Source organism: Solea solea, chromosome 10, assembly GCF_958295425.1.
Source record: "Solea solea chromosome 10, fSolSol10.1, whole genome shotgun sequence".
Lineage (NCBI taxonomy): Eukaryota > Metazoa > Chordata > Actinopteri > Pleuronectiformes > Soleidae > Solea > Solea solea.
This window is the reverse complement of record NC_081143.1, coordinates 28218858-28240139: the sequence shown is the minus strand read 5'-3', so window position 1 is coordinate 28240139 and position 21282 is coordinate 28218858. Positions and strand designations below refer to the sequence as shown.

Below are 21282 nucleotides of genomic sequence, written 5' to 3'. Positions count from 1 at the left end.
AAGACAGACAGTGCTGCTGTGAGACGTCTCAACACTGCCCTCTACAGTTCAAAGTCCTGAATCAGACTGTTTGCTCTAATCGAACAAAACATCCCATAAATTTGCTATATTTATACAAATGTGATGTAAAATAAAGTTTATGTTTAAACAGAGTTGTAGAAATAATAGAAGAAGAATTGAGTGATTTTTGTGATAATTTATTGGTTTTGTGATGAAGTTCATATTAAAGTGATGTTTCTCACTGAGGATCCAGACCCTGAAATGAGTGTGTGTGCTGGATCTGGACCATGAGCCGCTGTCGTGGGGCGGCAGACGATTGGTCGGCTCAGCGAGTGGGCGTCGGCTCGTTCAGGATCTGCTTGGCGGAGGGGAAGTCGTGACGCGGGACGTTGAGAGCGTTGAGCGTCTGCGTGCAGCTGAGCACCAGGCGATCGTACTCCTGTGGGTCATCACAGGAAGTGATGTCATCACTGCTGCACAAGCTTGCGTCAATCACACAAGTTCACAAGCACTCACCTGACGTTCTCGAGACAGATCCTCCTGCACGGTGCCGAGTGCGACATGTTTAGACGCCAAGATTTCCTACGAGAGGAAGTGAAACACACAGATGTCAATCAAAAAGAACAAAGAGAACGTTTTCATATAATGGAGCATTTTCATACGGCGGAGCGTTTTCATATAATGGAGCGTTTTTTTATATGACGGAACGTTTTCATACAACGGAGCGTTTTCATATAATGGAGCGTTTTTATATAATGGAGCGTTTTCATACGATGGAGCGTTTTCATACGATGGAGCGTTTTCATACGACAGAGCGTTTTCATATAACATGACAGAAAGTTTCCTGACCTGACAGAAAGTTTCCTGACCTGAATGTTCTGTCAGGTCAGGACAGGAGCATGTCTCACCTCCAGTTTGTGGGCGGCTCTGCAGCCTGAGTTCTGGTCCGTGGCAGCGGTGGCAGACAACGCGGCGCACAGTTGAGCCTCGTTCTTCTCCACTGTCTGTGTCAGAGCCTCCAACTTCTTCTGCAGCAGCAGCTCCTTCAGCCCGCTCCTCTGCTGCAGCTCCACGATGGTGTCCGTATGTTTCTTCAGCAGCTCGTTGCGTTCCTGCTGAACCTGCCGACACCGACACACTCACATCAGCGCCACCTCAGGCCGTAAGGTCACGGGCTGATGCGCCAGCGCCGCGTTACCTGCTCAAACGCCTGCAGCAGCAGCTCACGCTCCACCTTCAAGTCCCTCAACTCCTTCTCAGCGACCTTCAGTCGAGCACTGTTCTTCTGTGGGACACACACCAGCTGTTTGTTAGTTTACATTCAGTACAATAAAGTTTTCATTCAGACACAAGCTCATTTGTGGTGAACGCACCACCATGTCGTCCCCGGCCTGCTTGTGGTCGCGCAGCTGTCGCTGGAGTTGGGACAGATTGTGTTGTGTTTCTTGCAGCGAACCCCGGAGCCGTTTGTTCTGCTGCTGCGCTGCTGACAGAGCGCTGTTAACTGCAGACAGCTGCTTCTGCACCTCTGCTGCCTCCTCCTGGACACACACAAACACAACTCATTAAACACTGTTTCCATTAGGAATGTTATTAAAAATAACCAGCCTCCGCCTGGACTGGCTCCACCCACCAAAGTCACAGGCCACGCCCCAGCCTGACCCACGACTTTACCATTCCAAACCGTAGCGTGACAGAAAGACTGTGAGCGCCCCCTGCTGCTGAGTCACAGAGGCTCAGTCTCAGTGAAAAACAGATCTTAACAAAAGATTTGTGTCATAAAATCTACGTCAGTTTAAGTCTGCGATATCTACGTCACATGTTCACGCCTTTATCTCACTGTGAGACAGGAAACTGAAGTTTGTAAACCACTCACTCTCTCACACCAAAGCCCATAGATAAAATCAGTGATTTTAACATCACAGCACACAGGAGCTGCTGGTCCTCTGCTGCCTCGTGTGGTCACTTTGTGTCACAGAGTTAAGTCTAAATTAAACAAAATCAGACATTTGAACTTAGTGATAGAGGCAGCAGTGGATCGACAACTCCTGTGTGTGTGATGTTAAAATCACTGATTTTCTCTGTTGACTTTGGTGTGGGAGAGTGAGTCTCTCACCTTCAGTGTCTTCTCATCTGCCAACGCTTTGGTCTGGAGGGCGGAGTAATACTCCTCCACTCCTCGCAGCGCTCGCTCATGCTCGTCCATCAGTGCCACGATGCGAGCGTTCATCCTGTCCTCCACCTCGCTGACCTCTGCCCTCCGCCTCTTTCCCTCCGTGTCCACCATCAGCTGCATCTTCTTGTGATATTTGACCTCGATTTCTGTCGCCGTGGAAACAAAAGTTCAGCTCTTTACCAAACTGCTGAATGTCAAAATAAAAGCACGACTCACATGAAAATCAAAACACTCACCCGCGAGTCTGCGATCGTAGTCGTTGGTCAGCTCCAGCAGCGCCACCTTGTGTTTCTGTGGACAGAGGAGAGACACTGAAGTAAATACGGAGACAAACCGGACAGAGGAGTGGCAGTGGGCGTGGCCTCACCAGTTTCACTTCTTTGATGGAGTTCTGGTCGTGGCATCGTTTGTCTCTGGCGTCTGCCTGCTGGTTCTGAACGAGCTCACGGAGCCCGAGCTCAGACTCCGTGTGCCGGTCGTGGGTCAGAGCGGCGGCGGCGGCGGCGTCTATCTTTAGCTCGGAGATCGTGACGTGGTGCTCGGAGAGAACGTGTTTCAGCTTCTGTTTGTACACCTGAACGTCACAGTCACATGACATCAGTATCCTCTGATCAGCTATCATTATTGTTGGTATAATTTTGACAGCTCACATTGATCTCCACACGGTGGCGCTCCTCAGCCTCCTCCCTCTCTCTCTCCCTGTGTCTCAGCATGTCTCTCGCCCGCTCCAGCTCTCTGCGGCTCGTTTCCCAGAATGCTTGCATCTTGTCGCGCTCCAGCTGGAAGTAGCTCCTCTCTTCGCGCTCACGCTCCAGCTCCTCCCGCAGGCGGATGATGTGCTCCTCCAGCTGCCGTAAGGTCAAAGGTCAGACGCCTCAGCATCAGGTATTCAAGTACGTATGTATTAAGTTACTTTTCTCCTGCAGAAAAACACTGCAGTGGTTGTTTGTTTTAACCTGAAGAAAAACCTGAAGAAGAACCAGAAGAAAAACCTGAAGAAAACCTGAAGAAAAACCTGAAGAAAACCTGAAGAAAAACCTGAAGAAAAACCTGAAGAAAAACTAGAAGAAGAATGTGAAGAAGAACCTGAAGAAGAACCAGAAGAAGAACCAGAAGAAAAACCTGAAGAAAACCTGAAGAAAAACCTGAAGAAAAACTAGAAGAAGAATGTGAAGAAGAACCTGAAGAAAAACCTGAAGAAGAACCAGAAGAAAAACCTGAAGAAAACCTGAAGAAAACCCTGAAGAAAAACTAGAAGAAGAATGTGAAGAAGAACCTGAAGACCAACCAGAAGAAGAACATGAAGAAGAACCTGAAGAAGAAACCTGAAGAAGAACCTGAAGAAGAAACATGAAGAAGCACCTTTAGAAGAAACCTGAAGAAAAACCAGAAGAAGAACATGAAGAATAACCTGAAGAAGAAACCTGAAAAAAACCCTGAAGAAGAACATAAAGAAGAACCAGAAGAAGAACATGAAGAAGAACCTGAAGAAGAACCAGAAGAACATGAAGAAGAACCAGAAGAAGAACATGAAGAAGAAACCTGAAGAAGAACCAGAAGAACATAAAGAAGAACCTGAAGAAGAACATGAAGAAGAACCAGAAGAAGAACATGAAGAAGAACCTGAAGAAAAACCTGAAGAAAAACATTAACAAGAACCTGAAGTAAAACCTGAAGAAACCCCAGAAGAAGAAATCTAGATAAAACCTGAAGAAGAAATCTGGAGAAAAACCTGAAGAAAAACCTAGTAGTTTATCTTGTTTATAATGTTTTATTAGAAACTGACGTCACATCATGTGACTGTTTCACTAGAGTCTCTCCAGGTTAGCAGCGTTAGCAGGGTTAGCATGGTTAGCGCTGCTCATGTAATGTGAGTAGCGCTCACATTACATGTCAATTACATGTAATTTTTTACCTGGTCCTTGGACATGTCCTCTGTGGACAGACCGTCCACCACCGCGGACTTCTTCCCTTTTCCCGCCGCCTGTCGTTGACTCTTTGGGCCCTGGAAACAAACACGAACTTTAATAAAGCTAACACATGCTAACACCGTAAGCTAACACACACTAACACCGCGCTCCGTGGCCCCCGCTGACGCTAAGCTAACACATGCTAACTGTGCTCACCAACATTAACGCGGTACCGAGAAAGTATTAAAACGGTAAAAGTCGCGTGAAAGCGTGACGTTACTCACCATCTTCAGATAGCAGCTAAACCTGGCTAACTGTTAGCTACACAACAAGCGCTGCTATGGAAACGCACGTCACGTGAGCGCCAGTCACAGTGAAACGATCACAGATCAAAGTGTTTATGATCATTCGCTCTCATTCAAGTTAATACAGTTTATGAAGTGATGATTGTTCGTTAAATAAAGTGAATTCACCTTTATTTAAGCAGGAAGTCCCACAAGATCAAAAAAAAAGAAAGAAAAACTGGCCATGAAAATTCAAACTTTATTAAAAATCAAACAAACAATAAAACACTGCATTACACTAGTGTAGCAGTAGTCGTATCAATAGCAGTAGTATCAATAGTAGTAGCAGTATCAATAGCAGGGGTAGTAGTAGTAGTAGTAATAGCAGTAGTAGAAATAGAAGTAGAAGTAGTAGTAATAGCAGTAATAGCAATAGTAGCAGTAGTAGTAATAGCAATAGTAGCAGTAGTAGTAATAGCAGTAATAGCAATAGTAGCAGTAGTAGTAGTAATAGCAATAGTAGCAGTAGTAGTAATAGCAATAGTAGCAGTAGCAGTAATAGTAATAGCAGTAGTAGTAGTAGTAATAGCAGTAGCAGTAATAGTAATAGCAGTAGTAGTAGTAGTAATAGCAGTAGCAGTAATAGTAATAGCAGTAGTAGTAGTAGTAATAGCAGTAGTAGTAGTAGTAATAGCAGTAGCAGTAATAGTAATAGCAGTAGTAGTAGTAGTAATAGCAGTAGCAGTAATAGTAATAGCAGTAGTAGTAGTAGTAATAGCAGTAGCAGTAGTAGTAATAGCAGTAGCAGTAGCAGTAATAGTAATAGCAGTAGTAGTAGTAATGAATTTCTCTGTGAGATGAATAAAGTATCTATTTATCTATCTAGTAGCAGTAGCAGTTATAGCAGTTATAACAGACAAACAGAAAAAGAAATGATCGTTACTTCTGTTTAACATAGACATGGACATCATATGTCAGCCATCCGTTCATCCATTCATCCATTCATCCATTCACACATTCAAACTCAGACTCTGTAAAGTTGTCGACGCACGGTGCGACAGCGTTCATGGTGATGGAGCGATGTTTTCGTAGAAGCTTGGGCGTGTCCTTGTGAGTGCAGACGTTAGACGACCTCTCATTGGCTGCTTCCCGTCTGTGGAGGATTGTGGGCGAGTGAGTACACGCACTCGTCACCGTGGCGACCTGTAGTTCTCCTCTTGTTGACCACGACGCTGTACAGGTCGCTGAGCGCAGGCGTCTCAGTGACGATCGAGCTGTAATACTGACTCTGGACTCCGGGTTCAGTCCCTGGCTGTACGCCGCCGTACTCCACCTCCTCGTAGATGACCTCAGCTTGAGCTCCGCCCCTGCTGGTGTTTGTCCCCGCCCTCCAGTCTGGCCACAGTCTCAGAATCAACACGACCAGCAGTATCAGAACAGCACCGATGGCCACGCCCACAACGACCTTCCATGCGTCTGACGGAAGGCGTCCTGCGCCCGCTGTGTTCCCGTCGGTCCCCGGTGCGTTGGTGGCGGCCAAGTTGGGATCCGTGGTCACCTCCAGATACGCTGCTCGTTTCATGTTACAGAAAAACCAGCCGGTGTCCGAGCGCCGGACGCCGTGGACGACCAGAGTGTTGTCTGTCGACAGATTGCAGCGCTTGTCTCGGACGTCCACGCGGCCGTTAGCGATGGAGGCGAGAGTCACGTGATTCCCGTTGATGAGGCGACTCCACGACGCGTATCCTGCCCCGTGAGGACAGAGCAGCGCGGCGTCTCCATCCTGCAGCACCGTCACTGTCCGATCATCTGTAGAGTCAGAAGTAAAGCGCTGAAGACAATGTTTATCTCCACATTCAAACATCTGGAGTTCAGACTCAGACTGAGTCAGCGATATCGCCTTTTTTATTCATAGCTGAAATTAGAACTACGTCATCGTACGTTTTTTTAAGTTATGTAACATCACGTCAAATCACGACAGAAAGAAATGGAAAAAGGATTTGAAGAAGTTTCACAAACATTTCCTCACCAGTGAATACGAGGCGGGCGAGTCCGGCTGAGAGAAGACAGACGAAGACAAACATGTCTGCAGTCTGTTATTAGGACATCACAGGAAATCAGAGGAAATGACACCGTGACTCAGTGTCAAAGAGAAGTGATGTCTTTCCATGACATCACTTCTCTTTGTCACTGTTTGAGTCTCTTTGTCGTTTTTTCTAAAATTTATAAAGGAAGTGTTAGCGTTATAAATGGGAACATGACGAATGTTCCTGTCGCCCCCTGGTGGATAACTATAGGACATTACGATCACAGATTCTTTTTCCTTAGTTTACTCTGAGGCTGTCGTGGTTGCTATAGCAACGGTTTGTTGTTGAGTCTCATCTTCTTCTAATGTTCTGGGATGGAACGACACAAGTTTGCATAATTTGCATTAACTAACGTCAACTTGTGACATCGTGAGAAAATGTGACGTCGCCCTCTCTCTCCCTCTGAACTGTCCTGTGATTGGTCAGTGAACATAAACAGCACAGGTGTGTTTGTGTGACACAGCAGTGAAAGGAAACCATGACTCATCGTTTCCCACCAACTGTTCTTCTTTATTCGAAAGAATGCTACAAGTCAGCGTCGTCTTTTCTGATTGGCTTGTTGATCTTTGACAAATCTGCGAAGGACGTGGAGGCGGAGCCTCGCTTTGCTGGTTTGGCCTGAGGAAACACAAACAAACGTTTAGCGCTAACATCATTGTCCTGCAGAGGGCGCCGTACATTTACTGTAGTGTCGTACCTGCGACTCATGAGGCTTCCAGCCGATCATGTAGAGGATCTGAAAGGTGACGGGAACAGAGCCGTCATCATTCCCGTACATCTCTGCAACACACACACACACACACACACACAGCAGCTCCACTGAGATTAAAGGAACAATGTGACATTTTATGTTCACGCATTCTGCGACGTCACAGACTGATCATGTGATCGTATTTGAGGGTTTTTTGTCTTTGTTGTGGTTTTGTGTCTTTGTCGTGGTTTTGTGTCTTTGTCATGGTTTTGTGCGTCCGTGTTGTGATTGTGTGTCTTTGTATTGTTTTTGTGTGTCTTTGTGTTGTTTTTGTGCGTCTTTGTGTTGGTTTTATGTGTCTGTGTTGGTTTTGTGCGTCTTTGTGTTGGTTTTATGTGTTGGTTTTGTGTGTCTGTGTTGTTTTGTGCGTCTTTGTGTTGGTTTTGTGTGTCTCTGTGAGTCTCTGACCTTTATAAACGGCGGCGGCGGCTAACAAGGTGTCTCTGTGTAACAGCGCCCTCCTGTTCCACGCACAGTTACTTTCAGCCATTCCTGCAAAGATGGAGAGAAAACAGTGAGATGCTAAAGCAAAGGGGGCGGAGCCTCTGACACTGAGCGAGCAGCTGTTACCTTGAAGATCCGTCATGACTTCAAAGATTCCAGGATAATGAACCTGAACATCGTCAACGTCCTGGAAGAGACACAGCTTTGAGTTAGTGACACTGGAAACAACAGACGACGCGTTCAGGTGCTCTATGTGTGTGTGTGTGTGTGTGTGTGTGTGTGTGTGTCTCTCACCACAGTCAGCATGTTGAAGCCAGCATGACTCAGCAGGTTTCCCAGGTCAGTGACAGCAGTGTAGGGTGACACGTGGGGGGAGAAGCCCCCCTCCCTCTCAGTCTCAGCGAGCTGAAGTGAACACCTGAGCTCGTACAGTGAGTCTCCGCCCACCATAGCCCCGATGAACACGCCATCTGGCTTCAACACCTGCTGGATCTGAGGGGGAGGAGTCAAACATGAGCACATGACAGACAAACCCTGAACTGTGCGTTTAAAAGTGTGTGCGTCACCTGCGTCAGCGCTGCAGGGAGGTCGTTGGTCCAGTGCAGACTGAAACAGAACAAAGTCACGTAAAAAACATGTCGACGCCAGGAAACAGAACCACAGTGTCCTCACCTCAAGCTGCTCACAACCAGGTCGAACGTGTTTTCTTTGAACGGCAGAAACTCTTCGTCCGCCACGACGCAGTGGGTCGCAATCTCGCCGCGTCGGCGCCGCTTCTGCAGAAAAACAAACAAAAGAAAGGAACTCGTTCACACATGAAGCTACAGCAGCTCATCAGGACCAAAACTACACACACACACACACACACAAACACACACACGCACGTGAATCTACGGCAGCTCGTCAGGACCAAAACTACACACACACACACACACACACAAGCACGTGAATCTACGGCAGCTCGTCAGGACCAAAACTACACACACACACACACACACGCACGTGAATCTACGGCAGCTCGTCAGGACCAAAACTACACACACACACAAGCATGTGAATCTACGGCAGCTCGTCAGGACCAAAACTACACACACACACACAAGCATGTGAAACTACGGCAGCTCGTCAGGACCAAAACTACACACACACACACACACGTGAAGCTATGGCAGCTTGTCAGGACCAAAACTACATACACACGTCAGTCATGCTAACTGGTAACTGCTAACATCCTGAGAGACTGAAGACACTCACCAGAGTTTCCTCTGAGACGTCAGTGAGAAACAGACGCTCCACTACGTCCTGAAAAACACAAACACAAGGTTCAACATACACACACTCACACAGACACACACACAGACACACAGTCACACACGTTGCTTAAATGTTGTGTGATGTGATTCTTTCCGCCGCCGACGTCCAGCGCCAGAGGAAACGTCCTGAGGAAATAAACAAATAATAAATACTTTGATACAAGTAAATAAACAAAATCACATATACATGAGTTTGTCATCAAATCAACACAAAGGAATGAGATGGCAGAAGAGGGCGGGGCCTAAGATAGAACCCTTTTATAAAAAAACCCCGACCTTTATAAAAATAATGTGGAAAATTAAAATTCCACATTTTTTTAATGTAAAATTAAAAAAATTGGAATTAAATTTTTTTTTAAAGTAGACTTATAAAAAAAATTGGGCTTTTACTCAAATGTTTTGTTGCAGAAGAACTAACGAGGTGGACTTTCATCGGAACTGTGATGTCATGACATCTCGAGTTTGACGGATAAAAAAGTATAACACGCTAACTACTGTTAGTAAGTGTTAGCAATACAAGACCCTTTTGCTAACAATGCGCTACACGGTATTTTTCTCACACAAACATTCCAGCAACATGTTTGCGGATAAATAATCAACAACGTACAACTAATCCCACAGAAGTGCGACTATCGTGTTTGTACGAATGAACGGACTCACCGAGCGATGTCGTGGACCCGATCGGCCAAACGACTGCCAACCTACGAACAGAGAACAACGTTACCATGGCAACGACGGGACAACAAACATTCATGTTATTGTGATAATTGTTAAAAACATAATGCTTCAATATAAATAAATAATGTATAATGTAATGTATGACACTTTAATTATAAAATAAATGTTTTAAAATGTGGACTTTTATTTAAATTAAATTAGTCTGTGAGTGTGTGTGTGTCTGTGTGTGTCTCTGTGTGTGTCTGTGTGTGTCTCTCTGTGTGCGTGTGTCTGTGTATGTCTCTCTGTGTGTGTGTGTGTGTGTGTGTGTCTGTGTCTGAGTGTGTGTCTGTGTATGTCTCTCTGTGTGTGTGTGTCTCTGTGTGAGTGTCTGTGTATGTCTCTGTGTGTCTCTCTGTGTGTGTGTCTGTGTATGTCTCTCTGTGTGTGTGTGTGTGTGTGTGTGTGTCTGTGTCTGAGTGTGTGTCTGTGTATGTCTCTCTGTGTGTGTGTGTCTCTGTGTGAGTGTGTGTGTCTGTGTATGTCTCTGTGTATGTCTCTCTGTGTGTGTGTCTGTGTATGTCTCTCTGTGTGTGTGTCTGTGTATGTCTCACTGTGTGTGTGTGTGTGTGTGTGTGTGTGTTTGTGTGTGTGTCAGTACCTCGTCCCTCAGGTAGTCGTACAGTTCAGTGTCCTCCTGACGTGCTGACCAGCTCCTCTGTCTCCTCTTCATCCTCCTGTCGAACACCTTCATGCCGGATATTAGTCTCCTGGACCCGGACTGGAGTCCGCAGCAGGAGCCGGAGCTGCGGATCCAGGAGCCGGAGGAGGAAGAAGAGAGCAGGAGGAGGAAGAGTGGACTTCTTCTGCTGATGTTCATCATTTTGCTGCTACTGCTGTTGCAGGTCACACACACACACTTCCTGTTTTTGAACTGACGTCAGAGCAGGAGAGAAGACGTGGAGCTGGATTCACAGAGGAAAACATGGAAGTGGATCACGGTCACAGCAGCGCGAGCTATGAGCGCGAGCCTCGCTCCGTTTGTCTCACGTCGCTTCCCGTCGCGACAAAGGGGCGGGAACAAACCAGAGAGGTCACGGCAGCGTTGCATGCCGGGTAAGCACGTGCAGCAGCAGTAGCAGCAGCTTCGCGAGGAAATAAACGGTGAGTTTATGTTTTTAAATATATCCAAATATTCACGTTCACTTAGTGTTTAACTGAGAAATCCACGCGCACAGGCGCGTGACCACACTCCGCCACCCGAGCAACCGGAAGTTCGACATTTTGTTTTTACCTGTGATGAAAAACAACAACATGATTTACGACTGTTCACGATCTCATCCCATAATATCAAATGCTGCTCTATCTCTGTAGAACCTGGTTCTAAAAGATTTCACAAAACTTCACAGAAACAATATTTAAATGATTTAGAAACTTACGTGTGTTAATGCTTTATTGTCGCTGTATAATCAGTATTATCAGTACAAACCAGTTCATCATAAACGACAATAATGAACGGTTCATTTCTAAAACGATGAATATTTCGGTTATTTGGTTGATTAATTGATCATCTGAAAGAAATGATGATGATCTCAAATGTCTGGTTTTTGTCCACAAACCAAAATGATTTCTTTAAGAAACTTTCAAACCTGATTCGTCCTTTATAAAAGTAGTAAAGTAATATTTCAAAGTTTCCACTTTGAAATATTCATACACTTCAGTTTACAATTCCATGGAAAGTTAGCGTAAGAATGAAATGGATTAATAAAATATTTGTAATCATATGAAGAAGTGTTTCTGTCACAGTTGAATGAGATGAGACTCAGAAACCTGTGTGTGTGTGTGTGTGTGTGTGTGTGTGTGTGTGTGTGTAGGATCTTCTTCACCATGTCGTCTCAGAAGAAGAAGCCGCGCGGTGGTGACGGCGGCGGCGATGACCAGCGTTTCCTGCGCGTGCAGAAGGACCCACGTTTCTGGGAAATGCCAGAGCGGGAACGCAAAGTCAAGATCGACAAACGCTTCCAGTCCATGTTCCACGACAAAAGCTTCAAGGTGACGTACACGGTGGATAAACGAGGACGTCCCATCAACCACACGTCCACCGACAACCTGAGACGTTTCTACAAACTGTCTGACTCTGAGGACAACTCTGAGGACGAGGAGAAGGAGGTGAAGAAGAAGAAGAAGAAGGAGGAGGAGGTGGTGAAAGACGAGAAGAAAGAGAAAACAGCAGAGAGCAGCGATGAAGACAGCGGTGAGGAGATTCATTCATTCATCTGTGACATGAATGCTGGTTAATCGATAGTCCATTTAAAATAAAACATTAAATCATTGTTTGTCAAACAATTTCGAAGATTTCTTTGTTTTATGCGCAAAGAAACTATTCACATTTAAGAAGCTGAAAAACCACTCACTCTCCCACACCAAACCTCAGAGAGAAAACACAGGAGCTGCTGGTCCTCTGCTGCCTCGTGTGGTCACTTTGTGTCACTGAGGCAGCAGTGGATCAACAACTCGTGTGTGTGTGATGTTAAAATCACTGAGTTGTCTGTCGGCTGATTTCTTCTCTTGTAGATGATGAGCTGAAGCAGACGGAGGAGGAGGACGACGATGATGATGAGGAAGAGGAGGAGAGTGAAACAGGAAGTGGATCAGAGAGGGAGGATGGGGAGTCTGAACTGGACTCAGAGGAGGACAGTGACAGTGACAGTGGGCCGGATCTGGCCAGAGGGAAAGGAAACGTGGATACGAGTTCAGACGAAGACGACGACGACGACGACGTGAGCGCCCTTCTGAGGAAGGAGGAGGAGGAGATCCAGCACGACTGGGGCGAGCTGTGTAAGGACGCTCAGAGGGGTGAGGAGGTAAGGCGGAGTCTGTCTGTCTGTCAGGTCTCAGCTGGTCTGTCTGTCTGTCAGGTATCAGCTGGTCTGTCTGTCTGTCTGTCTGTCAGGTCTCGGCTGGTCTGTCTGTCTGTCAGGTCTCGGCTAGTCTGTCTGTCTGTCAGGTCTCGGCTGGTCTGTCTGTCTGTCTGTCTGGTCTCAGCTGGTCTGACTGTCTGTCTGTCTTTCAGGTCTCGGCTCGTCTTGCTGTGTGTAACATGGACTGGGACAGAATGAAGGCCAGAGACTTGCTCGCCCTCTGTAACTCCTTCTCACCTAAAGGAGGCGCTGTTCTCTCCGTCAAGGTAAGGACACAGTAAAACACTTTACACTGACGATGTTTATGTAAGAGACACTGCTGTGCATTCTGTGTATCGTTGTCCAGATTTACCCGTCAGAGTTCGGGAAAGAGAGACTGAAGACGGAGGAGACGCGGGGACCCGTGGAGCTGAAGGTTCTACCTGAAGACTCTGAGGAGGACACTGAGGAGGACAAGTAACGCGCACGCACGCACGCACGCACGCACGCACGCACGCACGCACGCACACACACACACACTGTCTTCAGTTTTGACTCCTCCCCCTCTCTCTCTGCAGGACGTACAGGGAGAAAAAGCGTGATTACCAGTTTAAGCGTCTGAAGTACTTCTATGCTGTGGTGGAGTGTGACTCTGTCGTCACGGCGACGAAGATCTACGAGGAGTGTGACGGCTACGAGTACGAGAGCAGCTGCTCCGTGCTGGACCTGCGGTACGCACCAGGCCACACCCACAGCGGTGCCGTGAGCGGCTGTGATTGGTTAAACTTGTCGTGGTCTGTTTGAACAGGTTCATCCCCGACGACGTCACGTTCACTGACGAACCCACAGACGTGGCCACAGACGTTAACCTGAGCACCTACACGCCCAAACTCTTCACCTCGTCTGCCACCGCCACCTCAAAGGTCAGAGGTCACTGCCACCAGCACCGCTCACACGTGTTTACGTTCAGGGTCTTTTTTAGACACGTAATAAAATCTACGTCTTCAGGTTGAGCTGACGTGGGACGAGACCGACCACGAGCGCGTGACCGCCCTCAACAGGAAGTTCAACAAGGACGAGCTGCTGCAGATGGACTTCAAGGCCTATCTGGCCTCGTCCAGTGAGGAAGAGGAGGATGAAGAGCAGGTGACCCGAGACCAAGAAGAAGGTGAGATGTGACATCATCACGCTGTTCTCTCAACAGTCACACTGACTCATCGTTTTCACAGCTGGACAGAGACAAGAGGGCGTCTCCATGGAGACACGGGATGAGGAGGATGAGGAGGAGGAGGAGAAGAAGACGAAGAGTGAGGAGCAGATGTTTAAGTACAGAGAGCTTCTGAGAGGAATCCACGACAAAGAGAAGCAGCAGCAGCAAGATAAAGACATGGAGATGGAGATCACATGGGTGCCAGGTAGGCCCCGCCCCCCTCCACATGAAACACACATCACATGACCCACGATGACATCACAACACAGTGATTCTGTGTGTGTTTGTGTGTGTGTGTAGGGCTGAAGGAGACGACAGAGCAGCTGGTGAAGAAGAAGCTGGAGGGGCGGGATCAGCTGACGCCGTGGGAGGGGTTTCTGGAGAAGAAGAAGGAGCGAAGGAAGCAGAAGAAAACTAAGAGAACTAAGGTGAGGAGACACCAGAGTGCCGAGTCATGGTGCCGACGCAGGCTCAGGCTCACGGTGATATCGCTGACTCATGGTGTATGTGTCACAGGAAGCTGCAGATGACGACCTCAGCGATGATGAACTTCCTGTGGGCGTCGACCTCAGTGACCCTTTCTTCGCAGATGAACTCAGAGACACAGGTGAGTCTGACTTCGTTTGAAAACGTGACATCACAACAGGACACGCCTCCGTCCAGTCAGCCAATCGGGTGGAAGCAGCAGCAGCTCAGAGGCTCAAGCTCATGGATGCATTATAAGAACTGAATGTAGCTCCGCCCCCTCTGCATTGAAGACAATGTTGTCATGGTGGCCACTCGTGGTACTGCAACAACAAATACTCATGAGCCCAAAAAGCAATTTCCCCATTGAGCACAATAGTAAAAGAGACGAGTATAAAAGTGTCCACAGGACATCTCGCTCATTTCACCACTGATGTCTTATCATCACTATCTGTGCATTAATGTGATGAACACATGAATTAAACTATTTGTTCATAAAGTTACTGATGAATGTGATGAACACATGAATTAGAGTTATAGGAGGAAACTGTTAAAGCTACAACAGAAGCTTACATTCAGCTGTTCAGCGTGATTCCAGCAGAGGGCGTCATTGTGGCCCCTCCCCTTCATGAGTGTGAGACCGTGATGTGTGATGTGTCTGCAGATGTGAAGAAGAAACAGAAGAAAGAGAAGAAGACGACGAAGAAGAAGGAAGAGGAGCCAACAGCTGAGCAGGAGGAGCTGGAGAAACGAAAGGTCAGAGGTTACAGTGAGTTCAAAGTCATCAAACGTGCTGCAGGTGAACGTTACTCACACCTGTGTGTGTGTGTGGGTGTGTGTAGGCTGAGATGTCTCTGCTGATGGACGACGATGACGCAGACGAACACAAACACTTTAACTACGACAAGATCGTCGAGCGCCAGAATCTCAGTAAGAAGAAGAAAAAGAAGCTGCTGAAGAAAGGGGAGGAGCCTCTGGAGGACGACGCCTTCCAGGTAAGCGACCCTCACTCACCTGTTCATTTAATAGACAGTTCAAGTGTTTTTGAAGTGTATGAAGTATGGAGAGCGCCCCCTGCTGCTGAGAACCATATCTTTGAGAGAAAATCAGTGATTTTAGCTGGTGGGCGTTGATGTGGGAGAGTGAGTGTTTCCTGTCTCACAGTGAGACAAAGACGTGTTTACATGACGTCCTCTTCACCTGTGCAGGTGGACGTCGCAGACCCTCGTTTCCAGGCCATGTTCTCGTCTCACCTGTTCAACCTGGACCCGTCTCACCCGAGCTACAAGAAGACCAAGGCCACGCAGAGCATCGAGGTCGAGAAGCAGCGGCGACGAGGGGAACAGCAGCGGCGGAGGGAGGACGGCCTCGCCACGCAGACGGCCACGCCCACACGGACAGCGGAGGCTGAGGCGGAGCAAGGACGAGACTCTGTCACCGTGGCGACAAAGAGAGCGATGGAGCCAAGTCTGTCTCTGCTCATCAAGTCCATCAAAAACAAAACACAGCAGTTTCAGGATCGGAAGAAGCCAAAGTTATCGTAGACGAGACGCTGGCCTCTGATTGGTCGGTTTCTCCCGATGACTCATCAGTGTGGAAAAAAAGAGACTTAATCATGAAATACGTTGAAATCGTTGAAATGTTTTAATTTTACAGCAAATCAACAAACTCCTATTGTCATGGTTACAGAGTAACGTACATTCTTTCGTGCTTTTACGTCGTTCACGTAACTCCTCCCACAAAACATGAAGCTAATTTTAACAAATCATTGCGCAAATCATATGCGAATATTTAAATATCTTCCTCAAACGAGGAGAGTAGAGGGCGCTGTTTCTTTCCATTGACTTTTTCGTGACCCAAATTTCCCTTTTTTTGCGGGATTTTGATTTGAGCGACAAAACTTCTCTCCATGCGTTCACGACATGGAGTTAAAAATACTTTAACTCAAACAAATGTCGCAAATATATGTGACTTTGTTTGAAAAATTAGCTTTGTGTTTGATGGGAACGTCGCTTTGTTACGTCTTTATGAAAATGTTATCGCACAATCTTTGAGTTTCTCTTCATTAACGCAAATAAAATTCTTTAAACATTGTTTTCAGATACACCTTTGGAATCATGAGTGTCGCCCCCAGTGGCTGGCAGTGCAAGTTTCCGGTAACATAAGTGTGAACTGGGATTTCTGCTAACATTGTAGCCAAGTTCGTGGGCTAATCTTGTCCACGTTACTTTTGTCTTTCATTGATAACAATTTAGCGACATGTTATCAGTGACCACCGGGGGCAATAGAGACCGTATGACGCGAACCAACGAACAGTAAAAATGAAAAAGCTTCTCGATGTTTTGAGTTTGAATGTGTGGACTCCAGGGGGCGCTACAATTCAAACTGACCACAAGTGCGTGAAGTTCATAGTTAAACGCGAGGTTCTCACTGAACGGAAGCGTTTTCGGATTTTTAATACATTTGTAAGAATTAGTTTAAAATTGTTTAATTTGTGTTTAGAGTTAGTTTTTGTTGCCACGGCGACCGGGTGACCGGTAGGCTGTTACGATCAACTAATGATTATTTTCATCATCGACTGATTTTTCTTACAAAGAAAAGCAGCGACATTTTCACAATAATTAATATTTTTAGTTTTATATTTGTTATTCATAAACTGATTGTTATAATTTATCGTTTCTGTTCATGAACCAATGATTTCACCCGCTCGTGACTTGTGGGCGTGCCCTATGGTCCAGGGTACTCGAAGACGGCGGCAGCTCCCATCCCGGTCCCGATGCACATGGACACGACGCCGTACTTCCTGCGGTCAGAAAAGTGGGCGGAGACTCTGATTAAAACCACGTTCAACATGTGTTAATGACATCTCGTTAGCATCGGAGCGTCACGAACCTCCCGCCTCTGCGTTTGAGCTCGTTGAGCAGTGTCACCACCTGGCGAGCGCCGGTACAGCCCAGAGGATGACCCAGCGCGATGGCGCCCCCGTTAGGGTTCACCTTCTCCAGGGGAATCCCCAACTTCTCCACACAGTATAGCGCCTGAAAATCAAAGATGGACGACATGACGGCGTGTGCTAAACCCTGCCCCCTCAATGTCATTGGACAGAGATGAAAGTCACCTGACTGGCGAAGGCCTCGTTTATTTCAAACACGTCAATCTCGTCCAAACTCAGACCTGAAGATAAAACACGATAAACTTCAATTTACGATATTTTAACATAAACACGAATCAATAACTAAATGAAGCGATCTTCTCAAATGTCAACATTTTTATTATTTTTTTTACGCCACTGCGAAAACAAAAAAATCATGAACCATTTTTTTTATTTGTTTGTTTATTCAGGAAGTCGCAAAAAGTCTGAACTACGATATTTTGTACGATGTATTTGTGGTACTTATAAATCTTCATTACGATTTTATATTTTGTTTTACAACAAATTAATTTTGGTCCCGTTTTCACGACATTTTTCTTTACTTTTTTTTGAAATTGCACAGTGCTGTTTTACGACATTTCTTACACGTTATTGTTCTATGATATATTTGCGACATTTTGAAATCTTTACTACAAGAGTTTTATATTTTTGTTTTACGACAAACATTTTCATATTTTTTTGCATTTTATTGGACTGCTTTCATGACACAGTTAAGTGTAAATAAGTTGTGTTTTTTGGACATTTTTCACATTACTGTGTTTGACATGAAAACGCGGTTGCGCCACTAAAACAAAAAGATTCTGTAACGATTTACGCAATTTTTTTTGCATTTTTAATGTTTTGTGGTACACACACTGACCGGCTTGTTCCAGAGCAGCTGGGATGGCGAACGCTGGTCCGATCCCCATGACGTCAGGCGGAACGCCAACCACGGCTCCGCCCCTCAGGACGCCCAGCACCGGCAGACCCAGAGCCTCCACCGCAGAACGCCGACCAATCAGAACGGCCGCTGCTCCGTCGCTCACCTGACTCGAGTTTCCTGACAACGTCACACGTGTGAGTGAGTGAGGTTAGTGAAATTATTGTGTTCAGCCGTCGTCATGGCGACACAGACTCACCTGCTGTGGTGCTGCCGTCAGGTTTGAAAGCAGGGCGGAGCTTAGCAAGTCCCGCCAGTGTCGTCCCCGCTCTGATCCCGTCGTCTTTACGAACCGTCACTTGACGTTCGCGACCTTCGTCGTCCACTAATTTAGTCGTGACAGGAACAATCTCGTGGTCGAAAAGACCGCCACTCTGCGCCCGTGCCGCCCTGATACGGGGGGCGGAGCCTAGTTAGTCACCGTGCATGTTATACGATATTTCAATTTAAAGAATAGATGTTCATTTAAAAAGGAAGTGGATCAAATTATTACTGTTTTTTTACAAACATTTCTTTACACTTCCTGTTTGTCGTGAAATAAAAAGTTTTTACTTTTTTTGAGAGCTGAGCGCGAAGGCGTCCTGCTTCTCTCGGGAGATTCCGAATCGCTCTGCAACGTTTTCCGATGTGATGCTGCCAAAAAACACAACAGTTGAACGACGATCAGAAAACATCGGACGTTTCAGAACAAATTCAAACAAAGTGATTTTTTCTGTAGATTAAACATTTTTTAAAAGGAACAGTTTGTACTACAATTTCTTTATTGTGAACTTGTACGACATCATGCTTTTTAATGAACAGGAGAGTTTGCGTTCTTCTCACCCCATGGGGATGATGCAGTCTCTGGCCTTGTCGTGGTCCATCAGCCGGGAGCTCAGATCTCCAGGTTCCCCCATTGACCGCAGAGACATGCTCTCAACGCTGGAACACAGAAACATGGAGAACACTACGTTAGTTACCGAGAGTACTCGGTTCCTTCATGAGGTTCTAATCGTCACTGAGGAGTTTCTCATGGTTGTTGTGGAAGGACCAGTGGTTGGTGGGAGCGTTTTAGATGTTCTCTAAAGGTTCTACTAAAGTCTTAAAGAAGGTTCTCATCCTTCAGGACGTGGAAGGTTCTAATTGGTTCCACTGGTCCTTCTGTAGGATTTAATCTGAACATTCGACGTGCAGTTTTGGGAGTTTTAATGGGTATTTAAGTTCTATGGGTTCTCCAGAGATTTGTTGTGATATTGAAATGGTTCTGGAGGTTCTTTAAAACCAGAACCAAAGATCTTAAACATAGGTCTTATGGAAATTTGTTGGTCTTTGAAGTGGTTTTATAGTCCTTCAGGAGGTTTCTGTGGTTCTGTCAGGTTTTAAAGTTCTTTAGTTCTGGAACAGCCAAACATAAGCAAGGGTTGATTTTCTTGGAGGAACATGTTGGTTCCTTCAGTGGAGGAACATCAGGAACGTGAACAGATACGTACCCACAGGCCAGACCGAGGTCGATGGATTTACTCCTGATGGCTCCTGCACAAACACAGAAGATACAGAGATGTTCTTTCACACCAGGAACCACGAGTACTCTTAACTGTCCAGGTTCTCAACAGTCCGGCCGGTTCAGGAACCGGAAACGGGCCAGAACCAGTGCTGGTGTTAGAGTTCCAGGTGACTGTGAGTGAGTGAAAGAACAGTTTTACCTGCGATGTTGAACAGAGCCTGAAGACCTGAGGAACACTGTCTGTTCACACTGTAGACCGGAACCTTCTCTGGAAACCCACTGAAGAACAACAGAAAACCAGTGAATGATTGAGAGTGAACGAGTGAATGAATAAGAGTGAACGAGTGAATGAATAATGTTTGCTCTGACCTGAGGAAGTGAGACACTCGGACCATCAGAGCTCCAGCTCCAGGCTGCAGGACGTTACCTGGACACAGGTGAGTCATGTGATCGTGTGACACAGCTTGTGTGTGTGTGTGAGTGAGTGAGTGAGTGAGTGAGTGATTGATTGATTGAGTGAGAGAGAGAGAGAGAGAGAGAGAGAGAGAGAGAGAGAGAGAGAGAGAGAGAGACTCACCCACACAAACGTCTCCCAGCAATGTCGGCGACAGTCCCGCCTCCTTCACGACCGTCGTCATGGCAGCGCTGAGCAGCTCGTCAGGTGTGGTGTCCTGTCAGAGGCTGCAGGTTAGTCACGTGTTTCACACAGGTGTCACACACGTGTTTAACTTAACAATTGCAGCAAGTTAACGCGTTTACTTTGTCTCTGTGAACTAGTTAATTTTCTTCAACTAGTTGTTCTGCAGAGTGAACCACGTGTTGTGCACCTGTCCGCAGGTGTGACGCAGGAGTTACCTTGAACGCTCCTCTCTTCGCCCTGCAGATGGCAGTCCTCACACCGTGAACCACCACCACGTCCTCCGGGTTGTTGCCTCGCGCTGCTTCGCCTGACCCGGTTCCCGCTGCGCAGTCGGACCCGCGTAAGTCCCGGCCGCGGTCAGAGGGACACACGTGACCCGAGATCACCTTTAATCGATTCATCGTGACGATCGAACACCTGAGTTGTGATTGAGCAGAAGCGACGCAAATCACTGGGTTAGTTAAACACAAGAGGACGACGGCGAGCGAAGAGGGACAATGAGAGCAGAGAGCAGAGGCTCCACCTCTGTTTTACTGCTGCTGTGACAGATTAACGGTCTCGAACCAAACTCCACCTAGAATCGTGATGATTTTAACTTGTTTTCACCGTCACAGTGAATTATTGACCGTTATCGGCACTAAACCCGTTGCGCAGCAGAAACTAACCGTCAGTGACCAATTCGGCTATAGTTGTTCTCCTCAATATAAACAAACAGGCGGGGAAAAAAACCCTAAATTAACGGGTCGTTTGTGACAACTATTTACTTCCGGTTTTCTGGAAAAGCGAGAACTTAATTTGTCACGTGATATTTAACGGTTTAAAAACACATGTATTCAAACCGAAGTGACGCAGAATTACAAGGAATTCATTAAACTCGTCTCAGTCCATTCGTAACCATGGAAACCAGTGCAACTTGTCTCTCCTGAGATTTGAAGGAAATTGCAATGAGGCTCCGTGCAGCTACTGCAGACCTGTGGGGCAACAGCGCCCACTGCTGGTGCACTCCTGCAGTCTGTCAACATTATACAAAATAATAGATACACACATATTATGGAGGACCGAAAGGTCCAAAATTAAATAAATACACCATTCAATAATTAAATAAAATTAA

General features: G+C 46.5%; 5 protein-coding genes across 5 annotated transcripts; 1 reads left to right on the top strand and 4 right to left on the bottom strand.

Annotated features, from left to right (window-relative positions):
- Positions 1 to 191: 191 nt before the first annotated feature.
- LOC131467077 (dynein regulatory complex subunit 4-like) lies at positions 192 to 4502 on the bottom strand. Its single transcript, XM_058640798.1, has 11 exons — positions 4371 to 4502; positions 4092 to 4181; positions 2827 to 3024; positions 2544 to 2750; positions 2413 to 2467; positions 2117 to 2322; positions 1374 to 1541; positions 1199 to 1285; positions 909 to 1121; positions 517 to 582; positions 192 to 439 (listed from the first exon to the last, which is right to left on the bottom strand). Exons 1-11 carry the CDS (start codon positions 4371 to 4373, stop codon positions 326 to 328), a joined length of 1407 nt encoding a protein of 468 aa, XP_058496781.1. The 5' UTR covers positions 4374 to 4502; the 3' UTR covers positions 192 to 325.
- A 107-nt stretch (positions 4503 to 4609) lies between these two features.
- On the bottom strand, positions 4610 to 6936 carry LOC131467106 (uncharacterized). Its single transcript, XM_058640834.1, has 2 exons — positions 6400 to 6936; positions 4610 to 6179 (listed from the first exon to the last, which is right to left on the bottom strand). Exons 1-2 carry the CDS (start codon positions 6452 to 6454, stop codon positions 5506 to 5508), a joined length of 729 nt encoding a protein of 242 aa, XP_058496817.1. The 5' UTR covers positions 6455 to 6936; the 3' UTR covers positions 4610 to 5505.
- A 10-nt stretch (positions 6937 to 6946) lies between these two features.
- On the bottom strand, positions 6947 to 10592 carry ndufaf5 (NADH:ubiquinone oxidoreductase complex assembly factor 5). The gene is made up of 11 exons (XM_058640817.1): positions 10284 to 10592; positions 9626 to 9666; positions 9028 to 9091; positions 8907 to 8954; positions 8325 to 8428; positions 8219 to 8258; positions 7947 to 8144; positions 7779 to 7839; positions 7617 to 7700; positions 7155 to 7237; positions 6947 to 7075 (listed from the first exon to the last, which is right to left on the bottom strand). The coding sequence occupies exons 1-11, from the start codon at positions 10503 to 10505 to the stop codon at positions 6983 to 6985; spliced, it is 1038 nt and encodes a 345-aa protein (XP_058496800.1). The 5' UTR covers positions 10506 to 10592; the 3' UTR covers positions 6947 to 6982.
- Positions 10593 to 10668: 76 nt separating this feature from the next.
- esf1 (ESF1, nucleolar pre-rRNA processing protein, homolog (S. cerevisiae)) lies at positions 10669 to 16291 on the top strand. The gene is made up of 14 exons (XM_058640764.1): positions 10669 to 10786; positions 11497 to 11876; positions 12197 to 12486; positions 12696 to 12809; positions 12890 to 12999; positions 13101 to 13253; positions 13331 to 13445; positions 13531 to 13690; positions 13752 to 13937; positions 14033 to 14160; positions 14249 to 14339; positions 14862 to 14953; positions 15040 to 15192; positions 15406 to 16291. The coding sequence occupies exons 2-14, from the start codon at positions 11510 to 11512 to the stop codon at positions 15739 to 15741; spliced, it is 2295 nt and encodes a 764-aa protein (XP_058496747.1). The 5' UTR covers positions 10669 to 10786; positions 11497 to 11509; the 3' UTR covers positions 15742 to 16291.
- On the bottom strand, positions 15819 to 20962 carry acaa1 (acetyl-CoA acyltransferase 1). Its single transcript, XM_058640804.1, has 12 exons — positions 20387 to 20962; positions 20109 to 20202; positions 19901 to 19958; positions 19731 to 19810; positions 19518 to 19560; positions 18871 to 18969; positions 18601 to 18681; positions 18248 to 18438; positions 17989 to 18168; positions 17316 to 17371; positions 17090 to 17235; positions 15819 to 17000 (listed from the first exon to the last, which is right to left on the bottom strand). The coding sequence occupies exons 1-12, from the start codon at positions 20570 to 20572 to the stop codon at positions 16925 to 16927; spliced, it is 1290 nt and encodes a 429-aa protein (XP_058496787.1). The 5' UTR covers positions 20573 to 20962; the 3' UTR covers positions 15819 to 16924.
- Between the last annotated feature and the right edge of the window lie 320 nt (positions 20963 to 21282).